General features: G+C 49.3%; 1 protein-coding gene across 1 annotated transcript; it reads left to right on the top strand.

The window, feature by feature from the left end:
- The first annotated feature begins 923 nt into the window (after nucleotides 1-923).
- On the top strand, nucleotides 924-16830 carry C1QL2 (complement C1q like 2). Its single transcript, XM_066575253.1, has 2 exons — nucleotides 924-1527; nucleotides 14590-16830. The coding sequence occupies exons 1-2, from the start codon at nucleotides 979-981 to the stop codon at nucleotides 14767-14769; spliced, it is 729 nt and encodes a 242-aa protein (XP_066431350.1). The 5' UTR covers nucleotides 924-978; the 3' UTR covers nucleotides 14770-16830.
- The last annotated feature ends 869 nt before the right edge of the window (nucleotides 16831-17699 follow it).

Raw genomic sequence — 17699 nt, 5'->3', positions numbered from 1 at the left:
TGTGCCTTCCCCTTCTATATACTATGCCTCCTCTCCTATATACTACATCTTCCCCTCCTATATACTATGCCCCCTCCTATATACTATGCCCCCTCCTATATACTATATCACTTCTATATACTGTGCCTTCCCCTTCTATATACTATGCCTCCTCTCCTATATACTACATCTTCCCCTCCTATATATTATGCCCCCTGCTATATACTATGCCCCCTCCTATATACTATATCACTTCTATATACTGTGCCTTCCCCTTCTATATACTATGCCTCCTCTCCTATACTACATCTTCCCCTCCTACATATTATGCCCCCTCCTATATACTATGCCCAATCTCCTTTATATAATACTGTGCCTCTTCTCCTTTATAGTATAGTCTATGCTCATTATACACTATCCATCCCCCTCTGTATACTATGACCCCTCTCCTGTTATGTCCCCTTTCCTACATACTATGCCTTCCCCTCCTATAAACTATCCCCCCTCTCCGATGTACAATACTATGCATCTTCTATATACTATAGCCTATGCTCCCTATATACTACCTCCTCTCTCCTACATACTATGATCCCCCTACTATATACGATGACCCTCTCCTATATACTATGCCCCCTCCTATATACTATGCCTGCCTTTCAATATACTATTCCTCCTCCTATAAACTTTGATCCCTCTCATATATCTTATGACCCCTCTCATATATCTTATGACCCCTCTCCTATATACTATGACCCCTCTTCTATATACTATCCCTCCTCCTATATACTATGTCTCCCTCCTCTATAGTATATACCATGCCCCCTGTATGAGGAGGGTACAGGGTCGCCTCTCCTGGTCCGGGCTCAGTCTCCTCCTCCTCGGTCACTCCCCCGGTCCCGGGCTCGGTGCTCACTTCTTCTTCGTCCTCCTCCGGTGCTGCCGTCGTTCCTCACCCTGGTGCCCCGCAGGCGGGTGCTGCTGGTTGCCCTCGGGGTAGCTATGCTGCTGGTCCTGGTGGTCGTCATCCCGCTGCTGGCACTGCCCCCGCCCGGTGCCGGACACTACGAGATGCTGGGCACCTGCCGGATGATCTGTGACCCGTACACCGGGCACCCACCCGGCTCCCCGGGAGAAGCTCTGCAGGACCTCAGCGGAGCCCCTCCACCCTTCATCCAGGGACCTAAGGGGGATCCAGGCAGAGCAGGCAAGCCGGGACCACGGGGACCCCCTGGAGAGCCCGGACCCCCAGGACCAAGGGGCCCCCCGGGAGAGCGGGGTGAGCCAGGCAAGCTGGGGGGCTCCAGCGCTGCCGTGTCCCCTGTTCTCCCCGGACCCCGCATCGCCTTCTATGTCGGGCTGAAGAGTCCACACGAGGGCTACGAGCTGCTCAAGTTCGACGATGTAGTGACCAATGTCGGGAACCACTACGACCCCAGCACCGGCAAATTCACCTGCCAGGTCCCGGGCATCTACTACTTCACCTATCACATCCTGATGCGGGGGGGAGACGGCACCAGCATGTGGGCAGACCTGTGCAAGAACGGCCAGGTGAGGAACCGGGGAGAGAGGGTGAAGAACCAGGGGGAGCAGGTGAGGAACCAGGGAGAGAGGGTGAAGAACCAGGGGGAGCAGGTGAGGAACCGGGGAGAGAGGGTGAAGAACCAGGGGGAGCAGGTGAGGAACCGGGGAGAGAGGGTGAAGAACCAGGGGGAGCAGGTGAGGAACCAGGGAGAGAGGGTGAAGAACCAGGGGGAGCAGGTGAGGAACCAGGGAGAGAGGGTGAAGAACCAGGGGGAGCAGGTGAGGAACCGGGGAGAGAGGGTGAAGAACCAGGGGGAGCAGGTGAGGAACCGGGGAGGGAGGGAGAAGAACCAGGGGGAGCAGGTGAGGAACCAGGAAGAGAGGGTGAAGAACCAGGGGGAGCAGGTGAGGAACTGGGGAGAGAGGGTGAAGAACCAGGGGGAGCAGGTGAGGAACCGGGGAGAGAGGGTGAAGAACCAGGGGGAGCAGGTGAGGAACCAGGAAGAGAGGGTGAAGAACCAGGGGGAACAGGTGAGGAACCGGGAAAAGAGGGTCAATAACCAGGAGGAACAGGTGAGGAACTGAGAAGAGAGGGTGAAGAACCAGGGGGAACAGGTGAGGAACTGGGGAGAGAGGGTGAAGAACCAGGGGGAGCAGGTGAGGATCCGAGGTGAGAGTGTGAAGAACTAAGGGGAGCAAGTGAAGAACCGGGGAGAGAGGAAGAAGAACCAGGGGGAGCAGGTGAGGAACCATGGAGAGAGGGAGAAGAACCAGGGGGAGCAGGTGAGGATCCGGGGAGAGAGTGTGAAGAACCAGGGGGAGCAGGTGAGGAACCATGGAGAGAGGGAGAAGAACCAGGGGGAGCAGGTGAGGATCCGGGGTGAGAGTGTGAAGAACCAGGGGGAGCAGGTGAGGAACTGGGGAGAGAGGGAGAAGAACCATGGGGAGCAGGTGAGGAACCTGGAGAGAGGCAGAAGAACCAGGGGGAGCAGGTGAGGATCCGGGGAGAGAGGGTGAAGAACGAGGGGGAACAGGTGAGGATACGGGGTGAGAGGGTGAAGAACCAGGGGGAGCAGGCGAGGAACTGAGGAAGTAGTTGGGAACCTGGAGGAGTAGATGAGGAACCATGGAGAGAGGGTGAAGAACTAAGCTTTGAGTGTGAGGAACTGGGAAAACGGGTAAAGGGTTGAGGAACCGTGGGAGAGAGAATGAGAGGGCTAGGAATCGGGGGAGCAGGTGAGAAACTGAGGAGGAGAGGGTATGGAAGAGAGGGGAAAGCAATGAGCTACCAAGGGGGAGCAGGTGAGGAACGGGATAGAGGCTACGGAACCGAGTGGCAGCTGGGCTAAAACTTATGCGTGGCTGACTGTAATTGATGGGAGGGTAGAGTCAACAAGAGTAATACTCGGAAGTGACTGAGAGTAATTAATAGGGGGTCGGGCAGCTGGGGTAATATGCGGGGAGTGGCTGAAGGTAATAAAAGGACGGGTAGTTGGGGTAATACCCTGGAGTAGCTGAGGGCAATTTATAGGGGTGTCGGGGCAGCTGAGTAATTGTCGGTGGTGACAGATGTTTGCAGGATCTTGAGAGGTCACAGGAATCATCAGTGGAAGGAACTGAGGAGATCTCTAGGAGTCTCGGACTCCTCATCCTTCAAGTCAAATCATTATTACCAGGTCCGTATCCGGGTGTTTGCTGCAGTGCCCATAGAGTCCCCAAGATCCGATGCTAGATAGTGTGGATGGTACTACTCCCCTCATCCAGAGGTGTGGATGGTACTACTCCCCTCATCTAGAGGTACGGATGGTACTACTCCCCTCATCCAGAGGTGCGGGTGGTACTACTCCCCTCATCTAGAGGTACGGATGGTACTACTCCCCTCATCCAGAGGTGTGGATAGTACTACTCTCCCCATCCAGAGGTGCGGATGGTACTACTCCCCTCATCCAGAGGTGTGGATAGTACTACTCTCCCCATCCAGAAGTGTGGATGCTTCTTCTTGTGTGGTTGATACTATTATCTTCATCTAGAGGTGTGGATGGTACTATTCTCTTTATCCCAAAGTATATGAATGGTCCTACTCCCCTTATCCTTAAATATGTGGAGGGTACTATTCCCCTCATCCTGAAGTGTGTCTGGCACTATTCCGCTCATTCAGAAGTGTGGCTGGTACTACTGCCCTCATCCTGAAGTGCGGATGATACTACTTCTCTCATCCTCTACCTGTGCTGCTGGTACTATTTCTTTCATGCCTCCTGTTAGATGATCTAGTAGTGGACAGTAATGGTTCAGTGGTGGTCAGTAATAGATTAACAATATGTATAGTCATGGTTCAGAAATAAAAATTAAAGGGGTTGCCCAGTTATAAACCACTGATGGCTTATCTGCAGGACAGGCCATCAATAGTGGGTCGGCAGGGATCTATTGCCTGAGACCCCTGCTGATCAGGTGTTCCCCAGGCAAGTGGGGTTGTGCACTGAACTGATTTCTGCAGTAAGCAGACAGCTCCGTTCACACTGCAGTGGCTAAGCTTGGTATTTCAGATAAAGCAAATGGGAAGGTTGCCTATAATATCAAGCTTGGCCATTGCAATGAGAATGGAGTTGTCTGCTTTCTGCAGAAATCACCTTAGTGGGTGAGCACACTGGTTTGGTGAACAGCTGACCAGAGGGGATCTCTGGCAGCAGACCCCCACTGATCTACTATTGATGTCCTAAGGAAAGGCCATGAATACTTTACAACTGGACAACCCCTTTAAAGCATTTTTCCTTCTGAGGCTTTGATATCCTATCTGGCTGTTTCTGAAACTGCCACAGAAGTGATTGGGAACTATACAAATAGCAACATAGTATAGCAAGTCACTCCTAATTCAAGAACTGCAGAAACAGCAAAGGTCGCAGTGCTACACTGTGTGCATAACTCCATTGATGTCTATACCAGTTCGACTGTTTCTGTAATTCTGTAAGCCCCATCTACAACGACCACCACTGTCTGCTGAGACAAGGGTATTGGGGATTAGAACTAGAGATAGCGGTGAGTACTAGGAGTAGACAGTCCTATTTCAGTAGTGGACAGCCCTATTTCAGTAGTGGACAGTATGTATTCAATAGTGGACAACTGTGATTTAGTACTTATTCAGTAGTGGGCAGTCCTAGTTTAGGTAGTGGACAGTATGTATTCAGTAGTGGGCAGTCCTAGTTTAGCAAGGGACAATATTTAAGTAGCAGTTGACAGTCATGGTTCAGTACTGGACAGTATTTATTCAGTAGTGGACAGTCAGGTTGGGTTCACACAGGGTGGAATTCCGCCGGAAATCTCACGGTTTTGCCGCAGCGAAAAACCGTGAGATTCCCGCCGGGAAAGCACAGCTTTAAAACTCGCAGCATTTAGCCGTGGGTTTTGGAGCGGCTTGGCTGCATGCCTTTCTGTTGCGGCCGGCGCTCCCATAAAGAGGAGCGCGGCCGCAATGGGAAAAAGAAAATAGAAATGCTGCGGCCGGGGAATCCACAATGGATTGGCCATCCTGTGTGCACGACATTTTTGACAAATCTCTTCCACATGGCTGACTAATCCCAGGATTAGCGGCTGCAGGCGGATTTGCTGCAGCGAAATTCCGCACAGAATTTTCCGCGGCAAATCCGCCCTGTGTGAACCCGGCCTTAAAGTTCTGTAGGGAGCAATTACTGCTCAGTAGTTGTTAGCCCTGGCTCAGTGGCTCAGTGGTAGACACTAAGGTTTCAGCATTGGGCAGATGTGACTCAGTAGTGGACAGTCATTGTGTTTATCCCAGATGTAGAACCCACACCTATCAGACTGTCATGACATGCCCCGCGAATATGCCATGAACGTTTCAGATGAGAATACCCCTTTAGGGCTTTTACCCACTAGCGGGTTTTTTTTAACGCTGCGATATCGCTGCGTTTTTTAATGGGTCTTTCTAATGTTAAAATCGCAAGTTTGGACATGTGCGATGCAATTTTAACATTAGAAAGTCGCATTGAAAAAAACGCAGCGTTAAAAAAAACGTTAGTGGGTAAAATTCCTTAAGGTACAGCGGTGGGCAGTCATGTTTCAGTAAGGTACAGGCAAGGTTTGGCAGACAGTCGGGATTCAGTAGAAGACAGTATTTATTCAGTAGTGGACAGTCATAATTCAGCAGTGGGCAGTTATCATTTAGGCCGCCCTCACACGAGCGGAAATTCTGCAGCGGGATTTCCCGCGGAATTTCCGCTGCTGGAAGCCTGCATAGGATTGCGTTAACAAACGCAATCCTAGGCAGATGGCCGCGATTTGGCCGCGCAATATATCGCGCGGCAAACAAATTGCGGCATGCTGTATTTCTGTGCGGGGCTCGCAGAGAAATGTCACTCACCCGCCGCCGGCTCCGGTCTGCGCATGCACCGGCTGCCTGGCAAGCCGGCACATCAAACAGCCGGAGCCGGCGGTCGCGGGTGAGTACGCTCGGGTCGGTCCCGCAGCGAGAATTCTCGCCGCCGGATCCAACCCGTCCATCTGCAGGCGGCCTTAGTAGTGGACAGTAGTGGAAGTCATAGTGTAGTGGTAGTGGATAGTCATAGTTAAGTGATGGACCGCCATAGTGTAGTGGTGGGCAGTCATTGTTTAGAGGTGGTTAGTCCTATTTTAGTGGTAGACAGTCATAGTGTATTTGTGCAAGGTCCTAGTTTAGAGAAGGACATTCATAATTTAGTGATGGACAGTCCTAGTGTAGATGTGGACGGTAATACTTTACAGGTGCGGAGTCATAGTGTAGTGGTGGGCAGTCATAGTGTAGTGGTGGGCAGTCATAGTGTATTTGTGCAAGGTCATAGTTTAGAGGAGGACGGTCATAGTGTAGATGTGGACGGTAATACTTTACAGGTGCGGAGTCATAGTGTAGTGGTGGGCAGTCATAGTGTATTTGTGCAAGGTCATAGTGTAGTGGTGGGCAGTCATAGTTTAGTGGTGGACAGTCATAGTGTAGTGGTGGGCAGTCATAGTGTAGTGGTGGACAGTCATAGTGTAGTGGTGGACAGTCATAGTGTAGTGGTGGACAGTCATAGTGTAGTGGTGGGCAGTCATAGTGTAGTGGTGGGCAGTTATTGTTTAGAGGTGGTTAGTCATAGTGTAGTGGTGGGCAGTCAAAGTTTAGTGTTGGACAGTCATAGTGTAGTGGTGGACAGTCATAGTGTAGTGGTGGGCAGTCATAGTGTAGTGGTGGACAGTCATAGTTTAGTGGTGGGCAGTCATAGTGTAGTGGTGGGCAGTCATAGTGTAGTGGTGGGCAGTCATAGTGTAGTGGTGGGCAGTCATAGTGTAGTGGTGGGCAGTTATTGTTTAGAGGTGAACAGTCATAGTTTAGTGGTGGGCAGTCATAGTTTGGATGTGCACAGTCATATATTAAAGGTGGACAGTCATAGTTCAGCAGTATTTCCATCCAGAATATGTATGTATTACATGATGCAGCAATGGACATGCAAGCAGTGCTGGATAGACCCGTGGGCTGGCGGTCATTTCTCGGCACTGAGTGACACACACAGAAATGGAGATAATTGATCTCCTGGACCCCAGCATTCTATACATAGACCATTGTAGAGAATAATGTGTTTGCCATACAGGGGTTATTACTGACTGGGGGAGGAAAGAGCTCCGTGGTGGAAAGGGGAACTGACAGTAATTCTGGCCGTAAGACATGTTATGTCTCTAGGCGTAAGTTGCCATGTATATCTATAGGTCAGACCATCATAAAGCACTGACCTTAGAAGCTCAACCATCGGCCATTTCATTCCAAGGGCAGCTGAAATGTCATAAACACAACAGTGAGAGCCCCCTGTGACCATAATTACAGGGCATAAATGCAGAATATTAATAATGCCAATGGCGCACGTTTGCCTAAGACCACGGCCATTAACCACGAACAGTCAATAATCACTTAACTCATTAGTGAGCCAAAGCTAGATGAAACTGGCGCACAATGGCCACATCTCAGGCATATGGCAAACGCGGCCTCATGCACGGTCCAAATTCCGCCTGTGGAATCGCGCACAGAATCCGGCCCTGATTTTTTTTTTAAACACCTGCTTTTTCCGTGGAATCCGCGGCCCGTCCGCAATGTTAATTGCAGATGGGCCGCGGATCGGACGGCTTCCATTGACTTTACTAGAAGCAGTCCATGCGATAACCGCAGGAAAAAAAGAGCATGCTGCGGATTTTCATCCGCGAGCGGAAACCGCAATTGGTTTCTGCTCGTGTGCTTGAAGTATCCTCTTTGCATTGCATGCTATAGAGGGTTATTGCTGCGGAATCTAGAGGCGGATGCCCACTCCGGATTCCGCAGCAAAAAAACAACCGTGTGCATTGGGTACCCACAGTCCCTGTTTGCCCCCCCTAGTGTTAATCATTATGATTTCCCTGGGATCTAGTGTGTTGCAAACAACAAACCACATGGCTTTCTCTGTGAGTTGTAGTCAGGGGCATAACTATAGTAAATACAGAGGTTGCAGTTGCATCCGGGCTTGGTGCTTCAGGGAACCCAAGGGCCCTATTGTTACATAATGAAGCAGCAGTACGGTGTTATAAATGGTACACAATAGGTGGAGGTTCTGGCACAGATTTTGCATCGGAGCCCCGCAAACGTTACACCTATGTGCTAATGGTATATTAATAATAATGTGCCTGCTGTCCAAATGGTTAGTCTCTGGTGTTTGGTGGGTTAGTCATAATATAATGTGATCTCTGGTGGCTATGGGGCTAATAATACTATAATAATATGCCTTGCAGTAATAGCAATAATAAGAAAAATTCCTGCTGTGTTGAGGGTTATTAATAATATAACTAGTAATTTTTAGGAAATTTTAGTACTAGTGTTTCTGGTAGCGCAATGCGCCACACAGCTCTGCTGCATTCACGTCACATACACAGCACTGCTACATGCACGTCACACACAGCACTGCTGCAAGCACATCACAAACATAGCACTGCTACATGCACGTCACACACCCAGCTCTGTTACATGCACATCACACACACAGCGCTGCTACATGCACGTCACACACACAGCACTGCTACATGCACTTCACACACACAGCTCTGCTACATGCACGTCACACAGACAGCTCTGCTACATACACGTCACACACACAGCTCTGCTACATGCACGTCACACACACAGCTCTGCTACGTGCACATCACAAACACCTCTACTACATGCATGTCACACACACACAGCACTGCTACATGCACATCACAAACACAGCTCTGCTACATGCATGTCACACACAGAGCACTGCATCATGCACATCACACACACACAGCTCTGCTACATGCACGTCACACACACAGCTCTGCTACATGCACGACACACACACCTAGCTCTGCTACATGCACGTCACACACCAAGCTCTGCTACATGCACGTCACATACACAGCTCTGCTACATGCACGTCACACACGCACTGCTACATGCACGTCACACACACAGCACTGCTACATGCACGTCACACACCCATCTCTGCTGCATGCACGTCACACACAGCACTGCTACATGCACGTCACACACACAGCACTGCTACATGCACGTCACACACCCAGCTCTGCTGCATGCACATCACACACACAGCTCTGCTACATGCACGTCACACACAGCTCTGCTGCATGCACGTCACACATAGCACTGCTACATGCACGTCACACACACAGCACTGCTACATGCACGTCACACACCCATCTCTGCTGCATGCACGTCACACACACAGCTCTGCTACATGCACGTCACACACACAGCTCTGCTGCATGCACGTCACACACACAGCACTGCTACATGCACGTCACACAGCACTGCTACAAGCACGTCACACACACAGCACTGCTACATGCACGTCACACACCCATCTCTGCTGCATGCACGTCACACACAGCAGTGCTACAGGCACATCAAACACACACCACTGCTACATGCACGTCACACACCCAGCTCTGCTACATGCACGTCACACACAGCACTGCTACATGCACGTCACATACACAGCTCTGCTGCATGCACGTCACATACACAGCTCTGCTACATGCACGTCACACACACAGCACTGCTACATGCACGTCACACACACAGCACTGCTACATTCAGGTCACACACCCAGCTCTGCTACATGCACATCACACACACAGCTCTGCTACATGCACGTCACACACACAGCTCTGCTGCATGCACGTCACACACAGCACTGCTGCATGCACGTCACACACACAGCACTGCTACATGCACATTACACACCCATCTCTGCTGCATGCACGTCACACACACAGCACTGCTACATCCACATCACACACAGCACTGCTACATGCACGTCACACACCCAGCTCTGCTACATGCACATCACACACAGCTCTGCTGCATGCACGTCACACACACAGTTCTGCTGCATGCACGTCACACACACAGCACTTCTACATGCACATCACACACACAGCACTTCTACATGCACATCACACACCCAGCTCTGCTACATGCACGTCACACACCCAGCTCTGCTACATGCACACCACACACACAGCTCTGCTACATGCACGTCACACACACAGCACTGCTACATTCAGGTCACACACCCAGCTCTGCTACATGCACATCACACACAGCACTGCTACATGCACGTCACATACACAGCTCTGCTGCATGCACGTCACATACACAGCTCTGCTACATGCACGTCACACACACAGCACTGCTACATGCACGTCACACACACAGCACTGCTACATTCAGGTCACACACCCAGCTCTGCTACATGCACATCACACACACAGCTCTGCTACATGCACGTCACACACACAGCTCTGCTGCATGCACGTCACACACAGCACTGCTGCATGCACGTCACACACACAGCACTGCTACATGCACATTACACACCCATCTCTGCTGCATGCACGTCACACACACAGCACTGCTACATCCACATCACACACAGCACTGCTACATGCACGTCACACACCCAGCTCTGCTACATGCACATCACACACAGCTCTGCTGCATGCACGTCACACACACAGTTCTGCTGCATGCACGTCACACACACAGCACTTCTACATGCACATCACACACACAGCACTTCTACATGCACATCACACACCCAGCTCTGCTACATGCACGTCACACACCCAGCTCTGCTACATGCACACCACACACACAGCTCTGCTACATGCAGGCCACACACACAGCTCTGCTACATGCACGTCACACACAGCTCTGCTGCATGCACGTCACACACAGCTCTGCTACATGCACGTCACACACACAGCACTACTACATGAACGTCACACACCCATCTCTGCTGCATGCACGTCACACACACAGCACTGCTACATGCACATCAAACACACACCACTGCTACATGCACGTCACACACCCAGCTCTGCTACATGCACATCACACACACAGCTCTGCTACATGCACGTCCCACACACAGCTCTGCTACATGCACGTCACACACACAGCTCTGCTACATGCACATCACACACACAGCTCTGCTGCATGCACGTCACATACACAGCTCTGCTACATGCATGCACACACAGCACTGCTACATGCACGTCACACACACAGCACTGCTACATTCACGTCACACACCCAGCTCTGCTGCATGCACGTCACACACAGCACTGCTACATGCACGTTACACACACAGCACTGCTACATGCACGTCACACACACAGCTCTGCTACATGCACGTCACACACCCATCTCTGCTGCATGCACGTCACACACACAGCACTGCTACATGCACATCACACACAGCACTGCTACATGCACATCACACACCCAGCTCTGCTACATGCACATCACACACACAGCTCTGCTGCATGCACGTCACACACACAGCTCTGCTGCATGCACGTCACACACAGAGCTCTGCTGCATGCACGTCACATACACAGCTCTGCTGCATGCACGTCACACACACAGCTCTGCTACATGCACGTCACACACAGCTCTGCTGCATGCACGTCACACAGCACTGCTACATGTACGTCACACACAGCACTGCTACATGCACGTCACACACCCATCTCTGCTACATGCATGTCACACACACAGCACTGCTACATGCACATCAAACACACACCACTGCTACATGCACGTCACACACCCAGCTCTGCTACATGCACATCACACACACAGCTCTGCTACATGCACGTCACACACACAGCTCTGCTACATGCACGTCACACACACAGCTCTGCTGCATGCACGTCACATACACAGCTCTGCTACATGCACGTCACACACACAGCACTGCTACATGCACGTCACACACACAGCACTGCTACATTCAGGTCACACACCCAGCTCTGCTGCATGCACGTCACACACACAGCACTGCTACATGCACGTCACACACACAGCACTGCTACATGCACATCACACACACAGCTCTGCTACATGCACGTCACACACACAGCTCTGCTACATGCACGTCACACACACAGCTCTGCTACATGCACGTCACACAGACAGCACTGCTACATGCACATCACAAACACCTCTACTACATGCATGTCACACACACAGCACTGCTACATTCAGGTCACACACCCAGCTCTGCTGCATGCACGTCACACACACAGCACTGCTACATGCACGTCACACACACAGCACTGCTACATGCACGTCACACACACAGCTCTGCTACATGCACGTCACACACAGCTCTGCTACATGCACGTCACACACACAGCTCTGCTACATGCACGTCACACACACAGCACTGCTACATGCACGTCACACACACAGCACTGCTACATTCAGGTCACACACCCAGCTCTGCTGCATGCACGTCACACACACAGCACTGCTACATGCACGTCACACACACAGCACTGCTACATGCACGTCACACACACAGCTCTGCTACATGCACGTCACACACACAGCTCTGCTACATGCACGTCACACACACAGCTCTGCTACATGCACGTCACACACACAGCACTGCTACATGCACATCACAAACACCTCTACTACATGCATGTCACACACACAGCACTGCTACATGCACATCACACACACAGCTTTGCTACATGCACGTCACACACAGAGCACTGCTTCATGCACATCACACACAGCTCTGCTACATGTACGTCACACACACAGCTCTGCTACATGCACGACACACACACACAGCTCTGCTATATGCACATCCCACACACAGCACTGCTACATACATTGTTCATCCCATAAACAGGGATCAGAAGCAGCACAGCACTGGAGATGAAGGACTTGTGATGACGTCACCATCATGCTCCACCACTGATCACAGGACAGTGACACTCATCTTGAGTGAACGACTTACATGATCTGCCCCTGATCACATGACGGTGATGTCATCACTGGTCCTGCATCCTTGTGCAGATTATGAGTGGACTACAAATTCCCTGCAGCCTCAGTTGCTATGGAATACTAAGGAACACCTAGGCAGGCAGCAGCCATGTGCATACAGGACCTGTGATGATGTCACCGTCATGTAATCAGGGGCGGAGCATGTAAGTCACTCACAAACCCACTCACTCACGCACAGACGGGCAGGTTGTTGTTAGTAGTTTGATAATATTCCTTGTGTCTGGATGGTTATTAATAATACTCTACTCTAGTAATATAATAATATCCTCGGTGTCTGGTGGGTTAATAGTTACATATAGTAATATCCTTCATATCTGGCAGGTGAATAATAATATCCCTTATTAGTACTATAATAATATCCCTTGTCTCTGGAGGCTTAATAGTGATATAACAATATCCCTGGTGTCTGGTGAGTTTATAATGATATCCCTTTAATAGTAATATAATAATATCCCTGGTATTTAGAGGGTTTTTAATAATAATAATATCCCTGGGGTTTAGAGGGTTAATAATAATAATATTAGCCCGCCAGAAACCAGGGATATTAATAATATTCCTGGCGTCTTGAGGGTTAATACTAATATTCCTGGTTTCTGGAGGGCTAATAATACTATTGCTGGCTAATGAAGGGTTAATGATATTACATTATCCCTGGTTTCTAGGGGGTTAATTCTAGTATTCCTGATGTCTGGAAGGTTAATAATAATATCCCTGGTTTCTGGAGGGCCAATAATATTTCTGCCGATTGCACATGAATTGCCCCGTTGAGCTGTACAGTGGGGTGATGCTTGTCCTGGTGGTGACTGTTCAGCCAGCGGCGTAGCTAAAGGCTCATGGGCCCGGGTGCAAATGTTTATCTTGGGGCCTCCAACTTCTCTTAAAGGGGTTGTCCCGCGGCAGCAAGTGGGTCTATACACTTCTATATGGCCATATTAATGCACTTTGTAATGTACATTGTGCATTAATTATGAGCCATACAGAAGTTATAAGAAGTTTTTCACTTACCTGCTCCGTTGCTGGCGTCCTCGTCTCCATGGTGCCGTCTAATTTTCGGCCTCCGATGGCCAAATTAGCCGCGCTTGCGCAGTCCGGGTCTTCTGCTGTATTCAGTGGAGCCGCTCGTGCAGAATGCCGGCTCCGTGTAGCTCCGCCCCGTCACGTGCCGATTCCAGCCAATCAGGAGGCTGGAATCGGCAATGGACCGCACAGAAGAGCTGCGGTCCACGGAGGGAGCAGACCCCGGCGGCCATCTTCAGCAGGTGAGTATGAAGACGCCGGACCGCCGGGATTCAGGTAAGCACTCTCCGGTTTGTTTTTTTAACCCCTGCATCGGGGTTGTCTCGCGCCGAACGGGGGGGGGGGGGGGGGTTAAAAAAAAAAAAACCCGTTTCGGCGCGGGACAAACCCTTTAACCTAAACGCAGAGGCGTAACCTGAAACTCCTGGGCCCCAATGCAAAACCTGTAACAGGGCCCCCAACTATAATGCTTTATTCATAGTACTGGGCTCCCTATATCCAGAAGAGAGACTTTTTGGACCCCCTAAGGCTCCTGGGCCCGGGTGCAACTGCATCCCCTATAGTTACGCCAGTGGTTCAAGGTATCTTCAGGCTGGACCATTGCTGGTGCCCAGGCCTTGGTGAGATCTGTGAGGAGGGTTGATGCTTTACTTCAGTTCTCTTTTGTCCTCGCTCCTCAGGTCCGGGCTAGTGCGATCGCTCAGGATGCGGATCAGAACTATGATTATGCCAGTAACAGCGTGGTGCTTCACCTGGACTCTGGGGATGAGATTTATGTGAAGCTGGATGGCGGGAAAGCTCATGGCGGGAACAACAACAAATACAGCACCTTCTCCGGATTCATCTTATACCCCGACTAGAAAGGCGGCTGCTCAGCGTCCATCGGGAAGAAATCGTCTGCCATCGGAGTGACCGCTCTAATAGACACTGGCAGGATGATGTGTACCCAGAGCTCCATGCACCATAATGACCCCCAGGAGTAGATCACACTTATCCTCAGCAGAGGAATCCCAGAAACCGCACTCACCTGTGGTGAAAGACATGTTTTACTCTTCTCCACAGACGCTCAGTCTAGAGATGGAAGAATTCAATCCTAAACAGCCTACAGATAACATACATGACCGTCCCAACCTACAGATAACTTATGTTAGTCCTCACTTACACATAACATTGAGGACCATCCCAGCCTATAGATAACTTATGGTAGTCCTCACTTACACATAACATTGAGGACCATCCCAACCTACAGATAACATATGTTAGTCCTCACTTACACATAACATTCATGACTGTCCCAACCTATAGATAACTTATGTTAGTCCTCACTTACACATAACATTGAGGACCATCCCCACCTACAGATAACATATGTTAGTCCTCACTTACACATAACATTCATGACTGTCCCAACCTACAGATAACATTGAGGACTGTCCCAACCTACAGATGACTTATGTTAGTCCTCACTTACAAATAACATACATGATTGTCGTGGCCTACAGATAATATACAAGTTAGTCCTCACAGATAACACATGTGATAATCCTGACCTACATATAACATACATGACCCTCCCAACATACAGATGACATACATGTTAATCCTGACCTATAGATAACATACACGATAGTCCTAACATACATGATAGTCCTGACCTACAGATAACATATGTAACCTTTATCAACCAACATATAACATACATGACCTTCCTAACCAACAATTAACATATGAAAATTTATCAGCCCACAGATAGCTTACATGACCATCCCAACCTACAGATAACATATATAATGACCTTCTTGACTCGAGTTAAAATCTGAGACTGTACCAACCAACAGATAACATACATGATAACCCTGACCTACAGATAACATACACGCTTGTTGTGACTAACATAACATATATGATGTTAATAACCTATACATAACATACGTGACCTTTCTGACTGGAGCTAGAATCTGTGACTGTAGCAGCTGACAGATAACATACATGACTTTTCTGACATGCAGAAAACAAGCATGACCTTCCTGGACTACAAATAACATATATGATCATCACCATAACACATATGGCCTTCCCAACTAACACATAACATACTTGACCATCCTAACTACCATTTAGCATTTAAGACAATATCAACCTATAGAGAACATACATGACCTTTCAACCTATAGACTACATATAACAGGTTCCACAAACCATGCATGACCATACTTATATTGTGACATATCAATCTACACCACCTTCTACAAGGACAAGGAACATCTTTTAGAGAGTGGTGGTGGTCTCATGATGGCTGCTGGTGATGGTGGTCTTATGATGGCTGCTGGTCGTGGTGGTCTCATGATGGCTGCTGGAGGTGGTCTTACAATGGCTGCTGGTTGAGGTGGTCTTATGATGGTTGGTGGTGGTCTCATGATGGCTGTGCTTCCTCCTTCCCTGTAGATTGTAGACAATTCTCAGCAGAGGAACCTTCAGTTATTGCCAGAGTTGTCCACCCTCGTCCAGCAAGGAAAGCGCTCACTCCTTGTTGCCTCTACCAGATGGTTCTGGGATAAGCGGCCATAAGACATTGCTTTCAGCTCTCAAGGATATGTCAAGTTCTTGCCTGCAAGTTTGTGTGTGATGCCTTCCCTGTTTCCGGTTCCGTTAGGACTTGTCAAGACTTCATGGATTCTGGGAATGAGGGGTGATGGCCTTTCTTTCTGCCAAACATCATCATCTTATTCTTTTATGGTCCGTAGTTTTGTTATTTTGTTGCTTGGAGGGTAAACATTGGGAGACGATCCTTCAAGATATGGCCACTGAGTGTATAGGGGGCACTATGGAGTCATTGCTTGGACACATTACCCGGGACTCGCTCCGGAGAGCACGTCTCACTGTTCTACTGCAAACTCAATAAACAGGTTTTTAGACAATGACTGTGACTCTGCTTCCACTGATCCCTTGAAAAGTAAGTGACCCTGATCACATCAGACTAGTAGTCTTAGTAGAAGCGCAGAGAGGACCAGTCCTGAAAACACTATAATCCCATATTTAATCCTTTATTTCCCATTATGCATCATTTCCAAACACCGTTTTGTAACCTCCTCCCCATCCCTTGACTGTGTGTCCCTGCCCCCTGACTCCTATGTAGATAAAGAGAAATAACATCCGAGGTGGAGTCTGACACCTGTATACTGGTGCTAGATGTATCATGGAGATAAGAGCCACAACCTTATAACAGGGTGTAAGAGTGCTTCCCCTTTAAAGAACACAGTCATAGTCCAAAATAAGTGCAAATAATGCAACATTACTGAGTACAACTGCAACTACAGTGGTACAAATATTTTATGGATGTGGTGATTTCATGAAAGCTCAGTACTCTTACTGGTTGCTGATCTCAGAAGAGGCATCAAAACGTATTGGTTACAGGTAAAACATACAAGGTTTAAAGAGACTCAGTTACTTTGAGTACTATCTATAAGCTAAGCTTATGGGCTCAAAGTAGCTGAGATGCCAAATCCAGGGATGTACACAGATTGTCAAAAACAAAACAATCCCTCCCCTAGAAGTTGTTGGAAGGGAACAAAGCTTTCTCTGTGTGATTGTAACGTTAATATAAGTGCTTACAATATCAGAGCAAAAGGAGCATTTATTGTGGAGAACCGACCCCTTGTAGGGAGGATCTAGTACCCTGTTGTACCGCCTCTAGCTTGGATACAAGATGTAATACTGGGGGGCATGGAGGCTCTAGTACCCTGTTGTATTGCCTCTAGCTTGGATACAAGATGTGATACGGGCGGGCATG

The sequence above is a fragment of the Eleutherodactylus coqui genome, chromosome 8 (genome assembly GCF_035609145.1).
Source record: "Eleutherodactylus coqui strain aEleCoq1 chromosome 8, aEleCoq1.hap1, whole genome shotgun sequence".
Taxonomy (NCBI): domain Eukaryota; kingdom Metazoa; phylum Chordata; class Amphibia; order Anura; family Eleutherodactylidae; genus Eleutherodactylus; species Eleutherodactylus coqui.
The sequence above is the reverse complement of the archived record's forward strand: the minus strand, read 5'-3'. Positions and strand labels throughout refer to the sequence as shown.

Coding starts and splice junctions, on each gene's coding strand:
- C1QL2 (XM_066575253.1), top strand. CDS start 979: ATGCTGCTGGTCCTGGTGGTCGTCATCCCGCTGCTGGCACTGCCCCCG. Junction 1,528..14,589: donor ACCTGTGCAAGAACGGCCAG/GTGAGGAACCGG, acceptor CTCGCTCCTCAG/GTCCGGGCTAGTGCGATCGC.